We start from the raw sequence: 24,201 nt of genomic DNA, 5'->3' as shown, positions 1-24,201 counted from the left end.
AATGGAATATTACTCAGCCATAAAAAGAAACGAAATTGAGTTATTTGTAGTGAGGTGGATGGACCTAGAGTCTGTCATACAGAGTGAAGTAAGTCAGAAAGAGAAAAACAAATACCGTATGCTAACTCATATATATGGAATCAAAAAACAAACAAAAAATAGTCATGAAGAACCTAGGGGCAAGACGGGAATAAAGACGCAGACCTACTAGAGAATGGACTTGAGGACATGGGGAGGGGGAAGGGTAAGCTGGGACAAAGTGAGAGAGTGGTAGTGTATATATGGACATATATACACTACCAAATGTAAAATAGATAGCTAGTGGGAAGCAGTCGCATAGCACAGGGAGATCAGCTCAGTGCTTTGTGACCAGCTAGAAGGGTGGGATAGGGAGGGTGGGCGGGAGGGAGATGCAAGAGGGAAGAGATATGGGGATATATGCATATGTATAATGGATTCACTTTGTTCTAAAGCAGAAACTAACACACCACTGTAAAGCAATTATACTCCAATAAAAATGTTAAGAAAAAAATATAAAATAAAATAAAATTGTAAGAAAAAAAAAATCTAGGGATGTGATAGGGACTTCCCTGGAGGTCCAGTGGTTAAACTCTGAGCTTCCACTGCAGGGGGCACAGGTTGGATCACTGGTCGGGGAACTAAGATCCCGCATGCTGCGCAGTGCAGCCAAGAAACAAAACACAACACAACAAAACAAAAACCCCAAAACTCTAAGGATGGATATATTTCAAGGCAGCGATCTGCAGTAGAATGTTCTCAAGGACAGACAACTTGCACTCAGAATCACCTGCTATTTCTCAACTCTATTACTTCCAGATAATAAAGAAGTGATTCTCAAGCTAGGAACGGTACCAGATCACTTAGGGGTACTTTCCATCCACACGTGCCACTGCTAACTCTCTTCCCACCTTCTCTCCCCGCCCTCCGTGCCTCCCCAGATGACTATGATAGGCTTCTCTGGTCAGGAGCCACCTCTCTGAAGAAACTGTCTCATAACCAACGTATTTTGAGAATTTTTATTCATTTTTAATTGCTTAAAATGGATATCATCACTTCTATTACAGTTTCTGTAAATCAATGTTTCTCTCTCAAATGAAAATCTAGTCATGACACCATCACTTTCCCTCTGTCATACAAATGCTTAAAAGTATTTTCACGATGGTCGGTTCTTGATAATAATATCTGTATTTCATTAATTATAATAAAAATCCCTATATTTGATCAGTGTATAAAGGCATGCTGAGATGCATTACCTTATATTGTTCTAAAAAGTGTGTATTTAAAAAATTATGTTCATGTTCCACAATATATAGGATTGATAGGGAACAGAAAACATGCCTTGGAATATGTTTATCATAATTCATAATTCCATTCAAGATAATACTTTTCTAATTAGCTTTATAAGCACAATTTATACTCTGTCTCTAGGGCATTTCAAGGCATTGGCCTTGAAAAATAATTCCAAGAACTGTTACATACAACCCACTCACATTTCTCTCATATGTCAGACAAAATTCACTTGAGCGTCAGTCAGTGAATGACAGTTTTCGAGCAGCTACTGGGTATAAAGTTCGGGGTCCATAGTCTACCAACGACCATGGTATGGGCTTAGGATTTAACATGACCTTGGCCATCCTGCTTTAGTGTCCCAGATGGAAAGGACAGTCTACAATCAATAAACCCACTGGAAGAGGACTGAAGAATGGCTCACTGCACTGATGTCCATCTTGGTTTTACCCCAATAAGAGTGTCCTCTGAGGAACCTCTCCCACTTGACCAGCTTCCTGTCTTCAGGTCTGATAGGATCTGAATGCTGACTATGCTTTGGGTTGGGGTTTTAAAGAAAACTCATAACATCACCAGGGTTTTGTGTGGACCTAGAGGCTGGGAGGGTACTTCACTCAGTGCCTGCTTCCTTCTTACCCTTGTTCGAACTTCCTAGTATTTATGCTCACCTTCCTCCTCCTCATGGGAAGGTCCCTGGAAAGCTGGAACTGTGAATTTCCACTTCGGGTTTTCCCTTTCCACTTTTGGTTGCCAGACTAGGCTTGTTGCCTTGCACAAAGTTGGGTACTATTTAAATGCCTGCTAAACATTAATAATTAGTGTTCTAACTAAAATATTGCTTATTTTGTTAACATATTTTAATTTAATTTATTTGATATTAAATGTATACTTAAATTTTCCTCTAGGTCCAACATCTGCAAATGATCTATTTGCTAAGGACTAAAATTCATTCATTTTCTTGGTTCAAAATTCACTGACAAAAATGATCAAAAGATCCAAAGCACAAAGGGATATAAGTAAACACTGTTCCATTGGATATTGTCTACAGAAGCCAAATATTTTACTGGATTAGTAATCTTGTATAACATTGAAGGAATTCCAATAGTCAGAGCAGTTAGTGCACTATGTCAAGGGCATCGTGACGTGGAAATGCTTGTTCATACAGTCTATTAGGGGCAAGTTCCCCTTTCTAATGAACGTGTAAATCTTAGTAAAGTCAGGGAGGGTGAACGCTTAAGTGGTTCTCCTTTCTCATTTTTTAAACAATGCATTTGACTACAAATAGCAAAATACATTGTGTGTGGGTTGGGGGGAGCGGATGTGAACTGAGAAAGGTGTGGGATAAGGCCCCCATACATCATCCTTGAGCTATTAAACTTGGTATTTGCAGGACGAGGATCATTCTTTTTTAAGAGAAATGTCCCACATTTTTTTTCATCATTTCTTTAAAGGAAATCCTTGGATGAAGCATCACAATAGTTTTATTTATCACTGTAAGAAGTTTGAGCAACACTCCTTTTGGTAGCGTACAGAGTTCTAATTCAAAATAGGTGTTTACAGATGTCACATGTCTGGGTAAGTTTAGCAAGCGCGGTGAATCTGTAAGTCCCTGCACTCTGGTTCCCCTTTCAGAGTCCAGTGTGTTTCCTGCACACCTGACCTTTCTTGAGAACGATTCTACTACGAAATTCAGTTGTCCAGCTTCTTAATATTGTCGCATGAATACGTACATATACACATATATATCTACATATTTCATATATATATCTCACTACTTTCCTTCAAACAAATTTAGTAGATCCATAAACCAAAACAAAAAAATTCATATTCTCAATATAAAAGAACCAAAAGTACCATTAGTAAATTCTATTCATCAGTAGGGATTTGTTTGGGGGATGTTATGGTATAAGAAAAATATTTTTTAAAAACAAAATGAAAATTCCTGATGTAATGTGATTCTAACTGAAAAAAAATCATGAAGTAAGCATTTGTATAATGCACTAAATTGCCATTTTAGACATAACCTTCTATATTTTGCACATACTATTGAAAACCTTTATACTAGTCAGTGACCAAAACCTACTGACATACATAAAACAGAAACAACCTTCTCTCACACACAAAACCCTCCAGGCCCCTGAAACATGAGTAGATTTTTATTTATTAAAGGGAACGCTTTCAGCTACAAAGCTGTGAACTGGCCATGACTGAATTTCAGTTTCAGCAGGAGCCCATCCTTTCTTTAAATAGCAGATGACGGACTAACAGGATATTTCCACTGAATCTTTTTCTGAATCTCTTTCCTGTGTCTCAGGCTCTCTACTGTAACCATACTCTTTGTATGATGCATCCAGTCGCAAGACAAGTAGATACTGAACCATAACAAAGTCCATTAACCTTTTCATCCAGCTCCGCAGGCCTAGTAGGAGACAAGAAAACAGACCAACAGATAGCTCTGAGGGGTCCATGGCCAACGACCTCCTCACACCAGTCACATCCACTTAACACTGGCCAACACAATTATGGATTAAAGCTCCAGCATCCATCCTATAACCCCCATGTAACATGAAATCTATGCCCAAGGGAAGAAACTCAAGGAGATGCCTGCCTTGTGACACTGCAGTTACAATCGGGGAGGTCTGCGTCCACACAGCCGTCCTCTGCCATCCTCAGGGCACACGGATCTTCCGCTACCACCATGAAGTTTCCACTTGCAAAAGTCAGGTCTGCAGAGCAAAAGGTTAAATCCTGCGTGGGGATGAAAGTTTCCCCAGTCTGTATGGAAGTATGAAATTGCTCACTCCAGACAAATGTTGGTAAGTCTCTGCCTGACAATATGACACTGAGCACTGAGTGACAAGTGGTCATGTTTCTAAATAAAACCTACATTCATTAACATGTGCCAGGCTTGATCTCCTGGAATGTAGGCCACGAGTGTAAGAAGGGAAAAGGCTCAGGGTAATCTGCTAGGAGGGGGAGGCTCCAGGTCTAAAGAAAGAAGGGTATCAAAAATAAGACCGGCTGCAGACACTCTGCCATTCTGGAAGGATCTTCGACTTTTCTCGCAGGCAGTTTAAGTTGGAAAAGATACTTGCAAAGATAAATGTACCAAATGCAAACAAGCAAAACCTCTACAAGTACGGCGGCAAACTGCAGCAGCAAAAAGGAGCAACTGCTTTTTTTCTTCAGTCTGATTTGCCAGTTAAGTGGTGTTAAGTAGGAGTTGCAGGGGCTGCTTGGGAAGATGGGATGGACGAGATAATTCTGTGGGAAAGTGCTTGCTCTTCACCTTTAAATAGACTATTTGAACATGAAAAGTAATGAAGAAATACTATTCTCCCCTTACATAAACCTTTGTCCTTTGAAAAATAATGATATAAAGTGACAAAAGTAACATGTTCATTTTAAGGTAATTTTAAAAAGGATCTGTTCATTTGCTTGGTGGAATCTCAGATAACTTTTTTTTCTTTTGTGAATTTCAAGAGTTTCTAAATTTTCTGCACTGACTATATAAATTTCGTAATTTAAGCTTTTAAAGAAAATAAGCTCCCAAATTACTCATTACTGGTAATTTAATAAAAAAATGACTAATGCTGTCTGCTTTAAATCCTTTTTGGATTTTAACATACATACACACAAATAAATTACAAATAAATAAATAGATAATGAACATTTGCCAAGTTTTTTTTTTTTAAAGGCCAATATGATGAATTCCAACTAAAATAAAACAAAGCAGTTGGTTCTGGTTGTGTGTTGACTGCTTTTAAAATAGTAATACATTTTCTTTATAAAAGAAACAAACCTGAATTTTACATTTAAAAAATTCCAGAAAACTTGGTTACAAATAAAATTACTTTAAAAATCCTGCTACTTAAAGATATCCTGTTGTGAATTCTTTATAAAACAATCACTCCACTGATATATTATTTTTATCAGGAATGTAAATATGTACATTTGGTTAAAGGAATACATTGGTCATAATTCCATAACAGTAGACAAATTTGTTTTTTCTTGATTATGACTAACATTTTAAAAACTTAGATCTTTAAAAATTTTTATTGCCATTATTTCCTTAGTTTAATTCCCTTTTACTTTATATAGTTTTTCCCATGGGTTAATTTTTTTCCCCCATGTTTATTATCCTTAGCACAATATATTTATTCTAATGAATTAAACATAAGGCAAGTCTTTAAAGACACAATTATTGTAGTACCAAAAAAATGGCAAAAATATCAATTTCCATCAATAGGGAAAATACGGGATAAATCACGTTGTATAAATGGAATGTGGAATGTTCTATGGAATGAACTGTGGAATGCTCTGCAGCCGTCTAAAAGAATAAGACTGACACATATAACATTTTATAGTATACATGGTCCTTTCCCCTATGTTGTCTCATTGGAGATGTGGCAGTTGTTTTAATGAACACTTTGAAAAAGAGGAATATAGGGCTCAGAGAGGTTATACAGTTAAGCCCTAGGTCACACAGCTGGAAGAAGGTAAAGCTAAACCTAGGACTCTTGATTAGTTCTTGGTCATTTCCTTGCTTGCTGCATCAAAGGATCCCTGATCCTGGCTTGACTTTTCTGAATGGATCACCATGAGGTAATACCAGCCACAAATTCCAAGAATTAAGTTTTCTTTTTCCTCTAGTTTGGGCAGAACTCCCATTAGACTGAAACCCCTTCTGAGGGCAGCTGCTACAACTTTGCAAAGCCTTCCTTGTACTGCACAAGCCTCTAAACTCCCTCTGGGATGACAGCTGACATTTGTTGACTGAGCACTTCACTGTGCTAAGTGGTTTACAGGTACCACCTCATTTAATCCTCCTGATAACCTTTTACACCATGTAATTGAAGTACTGAGAAGATAAGTAATTTGCCAAACATCACAGTGTAGGTGAAGCAGAAACACCTTATAATTCAGGCAAAAGCCCTAAGCCCAGGCTCTGCTATATTCTTATCTCTATGTAGGGCACATTTCAAACACTATGTCTCAGATTGAGAAACTCAACAAATACTGGAGTGACAATTATATGCAAAGAACTATGTTAGGTTCTGGGATAACTGTGGTGATCAAGTTAGATACTTACATTTCAATAGAGGAAAGAAACTTTAAACAATCTATCACACGAGATATTTATCATAATCAAGAGAAATGCTATGGACTCTGTACAGAAAGCCTACTGAGCAGATAAGAAGAATCTAATCTAATCTAGAGAAAAGGAGGAGCATGAAGAAGAATTAGGGGCTGGCCTGGCCAGATAGAGGAGAGAGAGTAGGAAAAAGTAACAGACAGGGGAAGGCCCTGAGGTGAGGAACCACGTGTATCCTCACTTTATCTTTTACCCTTATTTGGTTGGGAACCATTTTCTTTTTCATCTTTACATCCCAGAGGGGTGTCTGCAAACTATGTCTGGCCACCTGTTTTGGTAATAAAATGTTACTGGAACCTGTTACACTTCTCTACACACTGTCTAAGGCTGCTTTTGTGATTCAATGGAAGAGGGCTTTGTCAGGGACTGTTCAGCCCACAAAGCCTAGATTATTTACCATATGGCCCCAAGCAGAGAGTTTGCCAGCTTCTGCCCTGTAGCAACATGCAGAGGAAGTACTTCATAAACAGGAGGCATTCCATAGTTTTTAAAAATTATATTTGTTTTTACTTCTATACAATGTTCAAGGGAATTATCATTAAAACAGATTAAAAACAACCAGTCATAAGGGACCACATACTGTACGATATCGTGTATATGAACTGTCCAGAATAGGTAAATCTAAACAGGCAGGAAGTGGATTAGTAGTTGCCTGGGACTGGAGGAAAAGGAGGGAGGGCAGAAAGGAAAAAAGAGGTTAAAGTTTTTATTTGGGGGTGACGAAAATGTTTTAAAATTGATTATGGTGATGGATGCACAGCTCTGTAAATATACTAAAAATCACTGAACTGTATACTTTTGATATATGAGTTGTATGGTATGTGAATTGTATCTCAATAAAACTATTATTAAAAAAAAAAGAAGCAAATAACTAATGTGTGCTTTGTTTTTGGTGACGGGTATTTAGGTTTGGTAGAGGAAAGAAGAATATCCTTATATTAGAGAGTCCAGTTAACTAAAAAAAAGCCATTACAGCAGGGCAAACAACTTGAGTCTGACGTTCCGAGATACCAAGATGGGAGATGTAATGTATTCTCTATTATTAGAAGCTCTGAACTACTGATGCTAAAAGACATTTTCTGTTAGTGCTAGGCGCTGGAAAAATTGCCATGTGGGTTTTTGCATAAGGTCCACTGACAAAATGAGAGCTAGAGTACTTGAAGACAGTTTTACAGAAATTACAGTTACACCAATTTTTTTTACAGAAATTACAGTTACAGTCAAATTATGTTGACTCTTAATGAAAGCTAAAGGCTCAGAAATGCTTTTAATTATCTAGGCCAGCACTGATCAACAGAACTTTCTGAGATGATGAAAATGTTCTGTGTCTGCAGTATCCAATAAGGTAAACAGTATCCTCGTGTGGTTACTGAGCATTGGAAATGTGCCTGGTGCAACTGACTGTAATTAAAATTAAATTCTAATTTAATTGGGGGCTGCCCTGGTGGCTCAGTGGTGAAGAATCCGCCTGCCAATGCAGGGGACACCCGTTCGATCCCTGGTCCGAGAAGATCCCACATGCCGCGGAGCAACTAAGCCTGTGCGCCACAACTACTGAGCACACGTGCCACAACTACTGAAGCCCACGTGCCTAGAGCCCGTGCTCCGCAACAAGAGAAGCCACCGCAGTGAGAAGGCCGCGCACCGCACCGCGATGAAGAGTAGCCCCCGCTCGCTGCAACTAGAGAAAGCCGGCGCACAGCAACGAAACCCGACACAGCCAAAAATAAATAAATAAAATAAAATAAAAATAAAAAATAAAATCAGATTGCTTAAAAAAAATTCTAATTTAATTGTATTCCATTTCAACTCATTTAAATTGCCACATGTAGCTAGTGACTGCTATATTGAAGTGAGTAGGTCTAGAAAGTATACTATAACATTATCCATTGAGCCCTAAAAATAACTGAGCAAATTTTTTTGTTATCCTAAAAAGCTGACAATGCTTGGTGACAGTCAGTGTAAAAATTCAAAGCAAAACATATCAATTTTGTACTTAGAATGGTCTAAGCTAATCCACTAGTAATAGGAATCTGACTCAAAGTTATGCATTCTATTTGTATATAACAGATTATCAGTGAATCTTCTTTCTTTTTTCCATCTTTCTGTTAGCTGGGAAGCTGTTCACCTGAAAATACGATCATCTTCAAACATAACCTCTCCATTCCCAAGAGCATCAAAACAACCTAAAAATATCCAAAGGCATAAGTTACGTTCTGCTTCAATTAACCAATGTTAAAAAAATTTGGAAGAGGGAAGAGTAGTGAATGAGACTGAATCATAGAAACTTAGTATTTCAGCTGGCAGGTCATAGTTGAAGATGGGTGTGGAAGACAGTCATCTTGCCTGTGCACTAGCACAGGCAATAAACCAAAAAGTGGAAAGCAAATGTGATGGCTGAGTGTCATTTAGGAGAGGCTTCAAGGAACTATGAGTCCAGTGTGGCATTAAACCTCAGGACAAATGAATGGTCAAAATGTCATCTGGTCTACGTTGGAAGGAGACAATTAGAAATGGACAATATATATATTACATCTGTGTATGATGAGATTCTACAGAAGTGGGAACATATGAGCATTTTAGTGACTAAAATGCAAGCCTGTGTACCCTATATTTAATTGATTCAAATTTACTAACGTGTCTTTGGAAAAATAAACTAAATAACACGTAGAAAATTCTTGATCAAAAAACGAGATAGAAAAGTTACAAATCACCTTGACTTTGGGGAGCAGACACCTAACTCATTGTATGTAATGCTGGCTACCAGCTGGGCACACACCAAACTAGCTGCTTGTGGTTAAATTAAATTAAATTTAAGACATTTTGACTTCGTGCAACCCCATATTCCACACCACTGAACCAATTAAAAATGAGAAAAGTATATTAACTAGTTTAACTGGATTACATGAAAATGAAAGCCAATCCACGAGTCATAATCTGACTGAAAAAAATCCAGGGATGTTTACCAAGTGGGCTGCTTCCCTAAGAAGGGTATTTATAGCACAAAGGGCTTCAGTTCCTCCCTCTGAAATATGATTTGGTTATCAGTGACTGAGAAGTGAGGCTAAACACAGCACCGGGGTTCTAAAATCTACCAATGCCTAAATACTTACAGCAGTTTAAGCTGCATCGTTAAGTTTCCATCTCTTTATAGTACTTTTACTAAGGCATTTAGCACATCATTTTACTTGATTTCTTCACATGTCTAAATTCCCACTATGAACTCCTTGAAGAAAGGGCTTCAGTCTTTGTACCTCCTATATCTCTCATAGTCGCTGTCAGTACTTCACAAAGGACTGGGAAATTAGATTGTAGAAATAAATAACAGAACCTAACTTCCTTTTAATTGCATTCTCTAGAACAGGGACAAAGAAGTCATAAGCTTGGCAGGTAGGAGCGTGTAGTATTCTAGGGCATGGGCTGTAGAGTCAGAGAATACAGACTCTGCCACTCAGCACGTGTGTGACCAGGGGCAAGCCTGAGCCTCTGCATTCCGCATCTGGAAAATGGGTAAAATAATAATACCCACCTCAAAGAATGCTGTGAGCAGCGCACAAGAAGATGTACATGAAGTCTTTAGCATGGTCATTGCTACAAACTAAGGGTTTAGTAAATGTTAGCTATTATAATACTACCGTTAAACATTAAAAAAATTGGTAAACATTTATTCCATTTTTGTTTCATTCTCACTAAAACAAATTATAATCTCACCTTCTTAAATGAGACCCTCTTTGATAACTCCCTTATAGAAAAAGAAATGTACTAAATGTTTTTAAAATCAACACGTGGACTTGCCATGCCCATATGAAGTCTTTGTGGGCACACAGTATTCAAAAGGCACTATTTCATGTCCACCTTCATGCAGCATGGCTAAGGAAAATAATCCGGATTTTTAAAAAAGTGTACTTTGGGATAGCTCCCAAATGGCTGTGAATCAGAAGCATGTGTAACATTCCAACTCTCCTAACTGCCATAAAGAAGACTATCCATTCAAATATTCAAGTATTCATTCATACATTCATTCAAATATTTATTGAGCCCCAACTGCATTCAGGTACTGTTCTTGGTGCTTGTGATATACAGTGAATAGAATGGACAAAGATGCCTGCCCTCATGGAGGCTACATTCCCACAAGAAGCAAAGTTCACCTCAAATAAAGCATCTACCTAGCCCTTCCCTTTAAAAAATAACCCTTATGTCAAATAACACAGTGCTTCATTCAATCATATCAGATTTCTATATTGCTAGTAAAGATCCTTAGATACTTTTTCTTTTTGACTTTTATCCCTTTCGCTCACCCTGCCCTTCCGCAACAGAAACTGAATGTAACATTCCTCTCAGTTATGAGGTAGACACTTATAGTTATCACTAGAGCTAAGTACAAAATTACAGTAATGCAGCAGATTACTTTTACGTCTAAGCAGAATGGCAATAATTAGATTTATTCCCACACCTTGCTAATCAAAACGACAGTAGGAATGTGATTATATATATATGTATATATTAATTAAATATACTATATTTATATAATTAGATATATATATTTTGCCACTTCAGACAAACACACCCTCCACAGATACTGGTCAGCAGTTTCACTTTCCTCCTTATAGGAAGTTAAGTACTATGAAGCCCCAGAATAAAGAATTTTCTCTTGGGAATGGATTTTGTTTGGATACGACTTTCCCTCTTTCAGTTAAATGCAAACACCACTGAATTTATGAAATAAGAAGGAGAATTTTAAAGTTAACGAAAGTGACATTTATGAGACAAGCATGAACTAAACTGGTGGGATAAAGAACACAGAGATTTATCGGACGATCTTTAGCTGAAATGGAAGGTGGCCCGAATGCTTTGAGATTCTGCACGTGTGTCCTGTTGACCGAGGTCCTTTTTACCTGGCTGCCATGAGGTCCAGGAGGTGCTGCCATCGGTCATTGATCTTCCCGAGCTTGTATTCAATCTCAGATGCTTTGCTTTCATGGCTGGCTCGGGCAAGTCGTTCTCCCATTTGCTGGAGCTGTATTTTGTTCTCTTGGGCAATAGCAATTTCCTCTTGATAATCCTGTGTAATAAATGGCAGTCACAGAGGTCAGAAAGCATACTCTTGATGCATTCAGTCTGGCTCTACTAGAAACATGATAATTACAGTTTTCTACTGCTTGGAAATAGTTCGGGCGTAAGGAACACTGTGTGAATATGAGTGCCAGTACACGAGAATTAGTGGTACCTGTTATTTTCGGTATGTAGGCAAAGTCCAGATTGAATTTTTATATAGATGTTCTTAAAGGAAACGGGGGTGCTTTCCATTTACTTAAAATAGGCATTAAAAAAGGCAATAAAAGTACATACATAGAAACAAAAGACAACACTTGGAGGATTTCAATGCTGGGAAGTTATACCTTGTTGCTGTAATCACCAACCACATGTTATATTTAGAATCAATCCTCATACAAATAGCTGGCAAGACGCTAATAAGATGTGTGACTATGTGTGACTATGTAAATGTATATATGTATGTGTATGTCAACTGTTACGTGTGCAGAATGATTTGAAAGACTGCTTTCATTTTAAAGAGCTGTCCTCTATACAGCGTCAATATTTTACAGCACATAAATCGTTGGCAAATTTACTCTCAAGAGCAATAACCATTGGTCTTAGAGGATCAATGGGTCCCAAACCTTCCTCATCTATCCAGTTTCTGTAGTAGCTCCTCTTAAAGATTGTTTTAGGCAAGGACAGGCTCTCAATGTGGTCTACAGTAACAGAAAGATTTAAGTGATGATGAAAGGACATCTCCCCTTGACCCCTACCTGTCCCCCCAACCTCCCCCCAGCCTCTGGACCAATTGATCCTCTTACTTTCTTGTCATAGTGACAGCATCCAAACTTTAGAATCACGTTTTTCATTTCTGGCTTAAGCTCCTGCTAGGCAGCAAATATTTTCTCAGCAAAATAATATGCCAAGACAGATATTACAGGAATATGGATATCTTCACCTTCTATTGCTCTCAAGTTACCTTGGTAACAGGGCTACCCTCTCAAATCAGTTATCTAAGTAAAAAGGGCCCCAAAGAATGGATGGAGACGGTGAAATTTTATTCTACTGCAGTTGTGAGTGCTTCCTCAGGCCCAGCACCTCCACCTACTCTCCTTTCTACGTTACTTCAAGCCCATGGGAGTCAAAGACCAATATACCAGGTGCATTTCTTAATAGTTATAATGTGTTATTACAAATTTAAGATGATATTACTGAGAAATGTTTATTTCAAAGGAATCATGCCAAGCTTAAAATAGTATTTATAGTAAAATAATACTCTTAGGTTGTCTTTTAAAGTACAATGTTGAGTGTTAATGCCGGTAGGTACCCATACCATGGTTACAGTCTGTTTATTAATTTCTTTTTTCTCAGTGGTCAAAATTACCAAGCCTCCATGTTATTTTTCTTTACAGAAGAGATACCACGTGGGGTAAGCTCATAAAGACTTTATTTTAAAGTCCATAACTTATTATATACATAGAATGGTAGAGTGGATATTTTAAAAATTATTCCAAATGTTACCAAATAGTATAACAAAATTATCTGTGTGTCAAGCCCCCAAAATATGCATCTTAAATTTCATGATAAAATCAATCAGAGTATAAATACATTTAATTAAAATTTATTCTGTAGCAAACTTCCCTATAATACCTATTATACATTAATCATGTGTGGTAGAACATTATCTGACCCCCAGAAACCAGCAAAGGGCAGAGCTTTTAGCAGATGCTGAAATGAAATCTGTTATCATCTCAGCCCACATTTTAAAGGTTTACAATAACAAATATACAAATGCTGATGCTTAGAACTTGCAAATTTAAGTAAACCTATAGAGTTATTCATATCACATACTGGCTCTGGAGTTTTCGTTTCTCTGTGTATATGCCCAAGCACATACATGAGAGAAAAATAAACTCCAAAGCCAAGATGTAATATTAATAACTTTGTAGGTAAAGATATTTTTCCTAATAATTATTTATATTTCTTTTCATAATGAATGCAGCTATAACTCATTTATTCAGTAAGTAATGACTGAATACTTATGAAAAGTCAGGCATTGCTCTGGTTGCAGGAGATACAGCAATGAACAAAACAGACAAAGTCCCTGTTCCCGTGAGGCTTACAGTCCAGTGGGGCTTCACTGTAGACAGATAATAAACAAGTAAATCGGGAAAACGCATTGTACTTCAGATGGTGATGTATACTTAGAAGAGATATAAAATTTAAATGATTAGTTGTTCAAAAACAGTGTGGAAACACTGCTGAAACCATCAAAAACATTTTTAAACGCTAGTAAATTTGACCAGTCCTGTATAGACATGAAAAACGATCTAGATCCATCTGAGCATATAAAATAGTTTAATAATCATACATAACTTGAAATTAATATGAAGCTAAAATTCTCAGGGAAGTCCTCATTCCTGTAACTGTCTATAAATCATGACTTACAGAGAAAAGGTCAGTTTAATTGATCCTAGGAATTTTTTCTTTTAGTTCCTCTCTGGTGATTTTACCTCTTTAAAAACAAACAATAAATCAACTATACTTCCATTAAAAACAAAGACAACCAACACACATAAATAATTCCTGCTGAAGAGGTAGATAAAATCTAAAAATACTGAACATTATCTATCAGCAGATAATCTATTTCATCGCGAATTGAAAATATTCTATATATTTTGTATGTAAAGGAGGTCTTTTCAGTCAAGTTTATTTTATATTAAAAAGATAAAATGTTTATAATAGAGTGCTCCTTTCTCAGGAAGGTAACTAGGAGTAAGGCCATCTTCTGTACCCATTAAAAGAGCATCTAAGCACATGTAGCCACACATCCCATACCTTCCTGAGCTTCTCAATCATTTCTTCAATGAGAATGTCTCCATTCTGAGAAATTTTGCTTTCCATCTGAGTCAACCATTCGCAAAGCTCCTTGTTCTTCTCACTGAAGACGGCCCATTCATTCAGTCTCTCACTTACTTGCTGCTGCCTTAAGGAGAGCTGGAAAGTTTAAAATGGGAGAAAATGCAAAAGGATAATCAGAGTGGAGCTCATACCCTGAGGAAAAGAGCAAATAAACTCTGTTGGGTGGACTAAGATGAGCAGTAGTTGTGCATCTCTTTAGGCCACTGTTCCCTGAGGCCCAGTCCCAGGAGCTCTGCTCTAGCCTAGCGAGTTTCACAAGTGGGAGACACTGAATCCACTACTTCCCTCCCGAAGAGCCACATGCACATTCACTTATTAAAGGTTCTGAACGATCTAGCTTCTCGAGAGTTCCCTGGTGGTGCAGTGGTTAAGAATCCACCTGCCAGTGCAGGGGACATGGCTTCGAACCCTGGTCCTGGAAGATCCCACATGCCGTGGAGCAACTGAGCCCACGTACCACAACTACTGAAGCCCATGTGCCTAGAGCCCGTGAGCCACAACTACTGAAGCCCACGCGCCTAGAGCCCGTGCTCCACAACAAGAGAAGCCACCGCAGTGAGAAGCCCGCGCACCGCAACGAAGAGTAGCCCCTGCTCGCTGCAACTAGAGCAAGCCCGCATGCAGCAAAGAAGACCCAACACAGCCAAAAATAAATAAATAAATAAATAAATATTTTTAAAAAATCTAGCTTCTCACTACAGTTGGTTCTGTGCAGCTATGATATAGGATCATGGAATGTACTTTTACTAAAAAGGAAATAAATAGGAAAGAAAAGAAGGAATAAGAAAAGGAGGAGGGTAAAGGGCAGAAAAAAAGAAAAGAAGGAAAGAAATACAAAAGAAGGAAGGAAAAGGGAAAAAGGAAAGAAAAAAACTGAAAGAAAAATAGGGAAGGAGGGAAGAATTAATTGAGTGTCAGGTGTCAGGAGAGAATGGAGTGTCAGTGGAAGAGGCACCATCCCTGATCAGCTCTATCCTGATCACTTTACTTTGGGCAAGTTCTTTTATTTCCCTGCCTGCTTTCTATTTTGATTTTTGTATCTTTGTTTCTTTTCTTTTCCCTGTAACAGCTTTGCTGAGATGTAGTTTCCACGCCATTTCCTGTTTAAAGTGTGCGACTCAGCTGTTTTCAGCATATTCACAGTTTCAAAGCCACCACCATCATCAATGCTATAACATGTTCATCAATATAAAAAAACCCCAAAAGCCCCTGTACCCATCTGTACTCACACCTTTGCCTACCCCTGCACCCTCCTCCCAACCTCAACCTACTCTCTATCTCTGTGGATTTGTCTATTCTGGACATTTCACATAAATGGAATCATTCGATGTGTTATCTTTTGTGATGGGCTCCTTTCACTTAGCATAATGTTTTTAAGGTTCATCCATGTTGGAGCATGCATCAGTACTTCATTCCTTTTTATTGCTGAACATAGGTTTCCATATAGATATATCACATTTTATTTAACAGTTCATCTATTGATGGACAATTGAGTTGTGTCCACTTTTTAGCTATTATGAATAATGCTGCTATGAACATTTGAGTACAAGTGTTTGTGTGGACATATGTTTCATTTCTCTTGGGGCATATACCCAGGAGTAGACTTGCTGGGTTATATGGCAACACTACAGATTGTTTTGTAAAGTGCCTGTGACATTTTACATTCCCACCAGTAGTAGGGTTCCAATTTCTCCACATCCTCACCAACACCTGTTATTATCGGTCTTTTGGATTGCAGTCATCCTACTGGATATAAAGTGCTATCTCATTGTGGTTTTGATTTGCATTTCCCTGATGGCTAATGATGTTGAGAATCTTTTCATATTCTTGGCCATTTGTATGTCTTCTTTGGAGAACTATCTGGTCAAATTTTGTTGCCCATTGCTTAATTGGATTGTTTTTTACTATTGAGTTTTAATAGTTCTTTATACAATATAGATACAATACACCTGTTTTCTTATCTCTAGGTCTAGAACGCTCCTTTCCAGAATTCTAAAACTTTCTGACGTCATAATACTCTTGTCTTTGCAGTGCCGGTTGAGATACTAAGGAATGTTTCTAGTTGAGCTAAACTGCACGTTAGCAAAATAAAATGCGATTTGAGTGGTAAGAAGATGATCCACTTTTGCAGACATTCTAAACAGTCATGTTGATAATGCTAGACATTCTGCCATTCATCCCACCACATTAAACACCTACCTTTCAATTTTCCTTTTTCCGGCAATACTTTATTATGAAAAACATCAGACATACAGAAAAGTTGAAGGAATTGTATGGTAAACAGCTATGATATATTCCCTAGACTCTAAAATTGTTAACATTTTGCTACATTTTGCTTTAACACATATATTCCTTTATCCATGGATCTATTTTACTCTTCAATGCCTTTTGAGTGAATTTCCTTTTTTTTAAATGAAAATGAAAGTTATTTCTAAGGCGTTATACACTTCCTAGTTAGCAATTCTGCCTAGGGTTGGCTCTGTTAATGATTAGGTAAATAATATTCAAGGTCCCTCACAGCCCCAAATGTCTGTGATTCTACATCCTAGAAAAGAGTGGGAATTAATCACATGAAAAAGAATAAAGTACCTAGGAATAAACCTACCTAAGGAGGCAAAAGACCTATACTCTGAAAACTATAAGATGCTGATGAAAGAAATTGAAGACTACACAGACAGATGAAAAGAAATACCATGGTCTTGGATTGGAAGAATCTATATTGTTAAAATGACCATACTACGCAAGGCAATCTACAGATTCAATGCAATCTCTATCAAATTACCAATGGCATTTTTCAGAGAACTAGAATAAAATAATTTTTAATGTGTATGGAAACACAAAAGACTCTGAATAGCCAAAGCAATCTTGAAAAAGAAAAATGGAGCTGGAGGAATCAGGATCCCTGACTTCAGACTATACTACAAAGCCACAGTAACCAAAACAGTATGGTACTAGCACAAAAAAACAGACACATAGATAAATGGAACAGGATAGAAAGCCCAGAAATAAACCCATGCACCTGTGGCCAATTAATCTGCAACAAAGAAGGCAAGAATATATAATGGAGAAAAGACAGTCTCTTCCATAAATGATGCTGGGAAAACTGGACAGCTACATGTAAAAGAATGAAATTAGAACATTCTCTAACACCATACACAAAAATAAACTCAAAATGGATTAAAGACCTTAAGATAAGACTGGATACTAAAAAACACCTAGAGGAAAACATAGGCAGAACACTTTTTGACATAAATCACAGCAATATCTTTTTGGATCCATATCTTGGAGTAACGGAAATAAAAACAAAAATAAACAGATGGGACCTAATTAAACTTAAAAGCTTTTGCACGGCAAAGGAAACCAAAAACAAAATGAAAAGACAGCCTACAGAATGGGAGAAAATATTTGCAAATGATGCGACCGACAAGGGATTAGTTTCCAAAATATACAACTAGTTCATACAGCTCAATATGAAACAAACAAACAACCCAATCAAAAAATGGGCAGAAGATCTAAATAGACATTTCTCCAAAGAAGACATACAGATGGCTAACAGTCAATGAAAAAATGCTCAACATCACTAATTATTAGAGAAAGGCAAATCAAAGCTACAATGAGGTATCACCTGACACCGGTCAGAATGGCCATCATCAAAAAGTCTGTAAAAGTGCTTGAGAGGGCGTAGAGAAAAAGGAACCCTCCTACACTGTTGGTGGGAATGTAAATTGGTGCAGCCACTGTGGAGAACAGTACAGAGGTTCCTTAAAAAACTAAAAATGGAGTTACTATATGATCCTGCAACCCCACTCCTGGGCATATATCTGGAGAAACCTCTAATTTGAAAAGATAAATGCACCCCTATGTTCATAGCAGCACTATTTACAATAGCTAAGACATGGAAGCAACCTAAGTGTCCATCAACAGATGAATGAATAAAGAAGATGTGGTGTGTGTGTATATATATATATATATATATACACACACACACACACACACACACAATGGAATATTACTCAGCCATAAAAAAATAAGGAAATAATGCCATCTGCAGCAACACGGATGGATCTAGAGATGATCATATTAAGTGAAGTCAGACAGAGAAAGACAAATATTATATGATATAACTTATATGTGGAATCTAAAGAAATGATACAAATGAACTTATTTACAAAACAGAAATAGACTCACAGACAGAAAACGAACTTATGGTTACCAAAGGGGACAGTGTGCGGGGAGGGGGGGATAAATTAGGAGGTTGGGATTAACATATACACACTACTATATATAAAATAGATAACCAACAAGGACCTACTATATAGCACACAGAACTATAATCAATATCTTGTAATAACCAATAATGGAAAAGAACCTGAAAAAGAATACATATATATTCGGAATCACTTTGCTGTACACCTGAAACTAACACAACACTGTACATTAACTATACTTCAATTTAAAAAATGGCTAAAAAAATACTGAAGAAGTTCTCTCAAAAAAAAAAAAAAAATTAAAATGTTGGGAATTAGACTATGAGCCCAGGATACCTACACCAGGGCCAAGCTTAGTGAGCTGCCTAGATGGCGAACCCCGTAACCTGCCATAATTTTTGAAATGCCACCATTAGAAATTCACTCTTTTGAGTTAATCTGATCTTTTAAAATAAAAATTTCTCTGGGTAGAGTGACACTGATTAATCCATTAAGTATTTCCCCATTAGTATAATTCAGTTTACCATGAAATTTTCTTTGAGGCAGAAAAAGACAGAACAACAGTGCATTTACTTGGTGTGAGTATTGATAGGAATGAGAAAAACCAAGAAAACAAGATTAAAAGTTTTGGAGACAAATTTCACCTACGTTAAGCTCTACCAAGACAGCACTGAAGAGCACAATCCGTCCAGCACCATTTTCCTCTCAATCTCTGACAGCAGAGTGTCATCTGATCTGCTAAGATTTTGAACTTTCTCGTGGATATGACTTTCTTTTTCATTCACAGAGCAGCAGAGTCAGGCTGGTACTGAAATTCTGCTTCGATTGATGTCCAAGCTGAAACTATATTTTCATAGTTGAAACTGCCTGAAGCAACTGTTTTCCATGCAAAGGTTAGAAACCCCTGCCTTTCAGACCTTCAGACTAACAAGTCCTGCTAGGTGCATTGCCTCTGCCTCTTCCCCCAAATCTCGGCCGTCAGCAAGAATAAATTCTAGGGCTTTCCTCAGCAACATCTGCAGGGACGATGACTACATAACAGAAAAATATTATTACTTTGAGGGGTAGGTATTACTCTGATTTCAGAGACAGGAATAGAGGAGGTCAGATAAATTTGAGGCATTTGTTTATATCATTACAAAATAGAACCAGCAAAGGGATTCCCTGGCAGTCCAGTGGTTAGACTGGCAAGACGCCACGCTTTCACTGACGAGGGCCGGGGTTCAATCCCTGGTTGGGGAACTAAGATCCTGCAAGCTGCACGGCATGTCCAAGAAAAACAAAAACAAAAAAAGGACCAGCACCAGCAAAGCTTGAATCTTTGATACAGGTTGCAATATAACATTATGATCAAATATCCAGAGGCAGATGAGGTTCAAAAACAATCTCCATCACTTACTAATGATATGACCAGGGCAAGGTTACTCATCTTTCTTAAGCTTTACTTTTGTCATTTGTAAATTAATCTTTCATTTGTTCCAAAATTCATTAAACAAATGTTTATGGTTTGCAGTAAACATGTGTCTACTGTGTGCCATGCACTGTCTTATGCACTGGAATACTGTAAGCTCATAATAGAATATATTCTTCAAACAAGAAAATAATTTTAGAAAGTGACCAGTATATCCTAAAGACGTAATGAAAGTTCAGTCTACTTAACTATATATGACAACAGGGCATCATTTGAGTTTTTAATATTCTTTTCCCCTGACACTCATGTATTCGATAAGCAGCTTAAATATATATTTCTAGTCTTTCTCACATACCATGCAAGTGTTGCTTTCATTTCATTTGCTTATGTAGAGCAACAGTTGAAAGAAGAAACAGGTAGTCCACAAGCTCTGGTTACAAACTGGCGCCCAAAGCTTTTCAAAAATTTAAATTAATAATGGGGACCGAATTTTCCTTCTGGTTTGTAAAACTAATACTTAGGCTGTACGATAAGTGAACTTTACCATCACTGTCTTTGAGTTCAGTGGAAACCCTTGAATTACTTATCAGTTTAGCACATATTTACGTTTTCTCAAGGGTATAAACATGCTGCACTGCCAACAGCTGACAAACACCAGCTAAAACCTCCAGAGCATGAGGCAGCTGAACAGGAAACACATCCTCTTCTGCTTCAAATATTTTTACCATGACAATTTGAAAGAACACTGAGCAATTACAATGATGATATATTTATATCTCAACTGGAATTACACACAGCTCTACAAACCAAAACAGGAATAAAAGCAAATACAAGCCACGGCTGTACGCAGGCACAACAAACCATTTGGTGAGTCTATTTGAAGACAGGATGCTTTCCTCCATTACCTCTACTCTGTGATGCTTACGTACAGCGCGGCCTCCTCCTCCTTGCCTGCAGCCCCAATCAATCCAGACCTCTGACCGATTGCTTCTATTGGAATATGAACACACTACTTGGTCTTTAACAGAGGGATTATGCCATGTTTCTCAGAAGTTTTTAACTTTTAAAATGAGACACAGGCACAAGCTCGTTTCCTTTTGTGGTTTCATACTTGACAGAAGTTCTCCGGAAACACTAACTCTAGTAGTAACTGGTCTGTATTTCCCCTTGCAGTTATAGCCTGACACCTTTGGTATGAATACACAAGACTAAACTCTCACTGCTTTAAATAATGCTGTTTAGACTGAAGTAATGTGAGACAAGTATGCTTTAGCTTCATGCCTTAACACACTCAATATAGAAAGTTTCTAGAAACACTATGTTTCTGCTTCCTCTTTTTTTTTTAACTTGTCTAGTCTACTCACAGGTGCAAGGTATTAATCTCTTTACAGCATGTTATATGATCAACAGGAGCTTTCAAAATGTATTTCTAAACAGACTGTTGCCTAGATATGTTTAAGTCGGGTAAGCAGTTTTACAACATATAAACTTTATTTTTCTTTTCACCTTTTCTAGCTTTAGTGAGATATAAGTGACGTATAACACTGTGTAAGTTTAAGATGTACAACATGATGATTTGATATTCATATATATTGTGAAATGATTACCACAGGTTAATTAACGTCTCTATAACCTCACATAATTACCATTATATGTTGTGTGGTGAGAACATTTAAGATTTACTCTCTTAGCAACTTTCAAATATATAATCCAGTCTGTTAACAACAGTCCCCATGCTGTACATTAGATCCCTGGAACTTATTCATCTTGTAACTGCAAGTTTGTATCCTTTGTACCTGGTGGCATTCTTACATAGTACCAGTTTCCCTAAATCAAAAAGTATTACATAATTATAATCTTCTTACCCTCCTAAATATTCAGAGACCTTGTCATTATTTGACATTTAGAGGAATGTAAGATATAAAATAATATCCTAAAGTCTTGTCTTAATAATCAACAGTAGAAACACTCAGGTGTTTTAGGCATTGGAGATGCAAAGAAAGGGTTTGTCCTCAAAGGCTTCATGGTCTTGAACTCAAGTCACAGGCATTAAAAAAGAAGAAGAAGAAAAGAAGAAGAAGAAGGAGGAGAAGGAGAAGAAGAAGAAGGAGAAAAAGAAGGAGGATGAGGAGGAGGAGGAGAAGGGGAAGAGGAAGAGGAAGAGGAAGGAGAAGGAGGAGAGGAAACAAGGAACGAAGCACTGTCACATGATGGCATAGACCAAAAGGGAAATGGGCGTTCAGAGGAACAGAGGTCTGAGCATTTCAAACAGCGGCATCACAAGCGTACTGGAATTCAACAGAAGAGGATAGGTTAGAAAATCAGAAAGGAAGGAATAGTCTAGGCAGGAAGTCTAGACAGGAACAATGGCCTGAGCAAGGTCTTGGCGTAGAGAAGTTCATGGTAGGTTTGGGAAGGAGATGGAAGCCAATATCTAAAGTGTTATCTCTCTGAAAGCTTTACAGACATCAATTAGCTAGAGAAATGGATCTAGTCTAATTCATTTCACATAATATGTTTAAAAGTACTGAGTCAGCAAGTAGCGCTAGACTTTTCCCAATTTTAAGAAAAGCAGGTGAATAAAGCTCACAAGGGTAACTGAACACTGCTGTGGGCATTTTCCAATATCTGTACCCACCAAATATCTTTCATTTATATATGCTATGATAAAATCTTTACATTAAAAAAGTATACACTGATTTACTGGATAGTATTGATTTTTGGATCGAAGAACTCAGAAAAGAACAAAGTGTGATAAACATCATCACACTCCATGTAAGTTTCTCACTGTGTTCATTGAGAATACAGACCTCTGGGGAAAGTGGTTAAATTAATTTTGAATGCAAATCATTAACATATTTATGCAAATCATCTCTTACAATTATTTTTTTTAAAAAGCACACACACACGCGCACACACACACACACACACACGAAACTGTTCATACATTTACCAAGTGTGCTCCAGAGTTTTTCTCTAGTTCATCCTTCCAACACCTGCTTTTCCCCAGCCAGGTCCTCTCTCTGCTCTATTCCTGTGCCTTTTTCAAGCTGCAACCTTGTCTAACACATCCACTTTCTCCCTCTACACCAAGCTGTCTCTTCCACTCTGATCTCAGCACTCGATTCAAGATTTATCCAGTTCAACAAGCATTTCCTTTATTCTCTGCAATCCACACTGCCCTTAGTTTGTAGGGACATCTACTGTAGCTTGTGAAATTCACAATAATTAATGTGAATGAGTCACTTAACAAATATGCATCATAACCTATTTTGTGCCAGGCAAGGCAATCGAGGTACAGGAAGGAACATGACAGCAGGAACACGGTTCCTGCTTCCTGGAGGGTATGATCTCAAGGCTATGAGTCGGAGCTATTCTTCACTTGCGGGCCTATCTGTTATTCCTCTTTGTCTCACATGTCCTCTCCTTGCTACTCCAGCAATCTTTCCCTTTCATTTCCAAATCAAAACCCAATCTGGGATCTCTTTTAAGGTATTGTGCACACAGAAAGTACTTACTAAATAAATAAAGTATGGCTAAAAATGCCATACACCCATGAATTATGAAGAAACAACTACGGTAGATCAACAGCAATAATAAATGTTAAATGTACAAAACCACTCACAGCATTAGCTACGACTGCAAATAAAACCTGGTTTTTTCACATTTAAAGTAAGAAAGAGACCACCAATATCTACCTAGCAAAACCACATCTATGAACCACAAAACTGTATTTCCTCTTTAAAATATTTTGACAGCCAGTAAAAGAAAGGGCAAGAGAATCCAGTTTGCATGCATTTAAAATACAGTGTTAAGATATAATTGTCTTAATCTGAAGCATTCTTATAATAAGCACAGCACCTTCCTCTATCCAAATGTGGACATAGCCACAGACATTCCAAATCATCTTCCAGTTCTCTGCCTTTCTGAGAGGATGCTGAGTCCAGAGTTTGTCTCACCTGGTGGCATAGTTCTTCCCACTGCCTTTGCAGAAGCTCCATGCGTTCGTTAAGGATGGAGATATCATCTGCACTGATGTAGGCACAGACAGCATCCTTCAGCACCGTCAGCCGTGCCAAGTCATCTGTCCAGCTCCCAACTGCATTTTCCAATTCCTAGATTTAAAGAAAAGCACAAAACTTGAATACCCATGGGGCATT

At 37.6% G+C, this 24,201-nt stretch overlaps 1 protein-coding gene across 4 annotated transcripts in view; it reads right to left on the bottom strand.

Annotated features, from left to right (window-relative positions):
- Positions 1-24,201, bottom strand: part of SYNE1 (spectrin repeat containing nuclear envelope protein 1) — a 482,398-nt gene that overhangs the window by 51,518 nt on the left and 406,679 nt on the right. For 3 of the 4 annotated variants that reach the window (XM_028494818.2, XM_028494816.1, XM_024122567.1), the window contains 3 exons: positions 24,001-24,156; positions 14,339-14,497; positions 11,359-11,525 (listed from right to left, as the gene is read on the bottom strand). In XM_028494818.2, the coding sequence (XP_028350619.1) occupies positions 11,359-11,525; positions 14,339-14,497; positions 24,001-24,156 (482 nt within the window). Of the gene's footprint in view, positions 1-3,916; positions 4,159-11,358; positions 11,526-14,338; positions 14,498-24,000; positions 24,157-24,201 lie in introns of those variants that run through there. The other variant, XM_028494817.2, reaches the window with a different exon arrangement.

This window comes from Physeter macrocephalus, chromosome 10, assembly GCF_002837175.3.
Source record: "Physeter macrocephalus isolate SW-GA chromosome 10, ASM283717v5, whole genome shotgun sequence".
NCBI classification, from domain to species: Eukaryota; Metazoa; Chordata; class Mammalia; order Artiodactyla; family Physeteridae; genus Physeter; species Physeter macrocephalus.
Note: the sequence above shows the minus strand (reverse complement) of the source record. Positions and strands in the feature narration are given on the sequence as shown.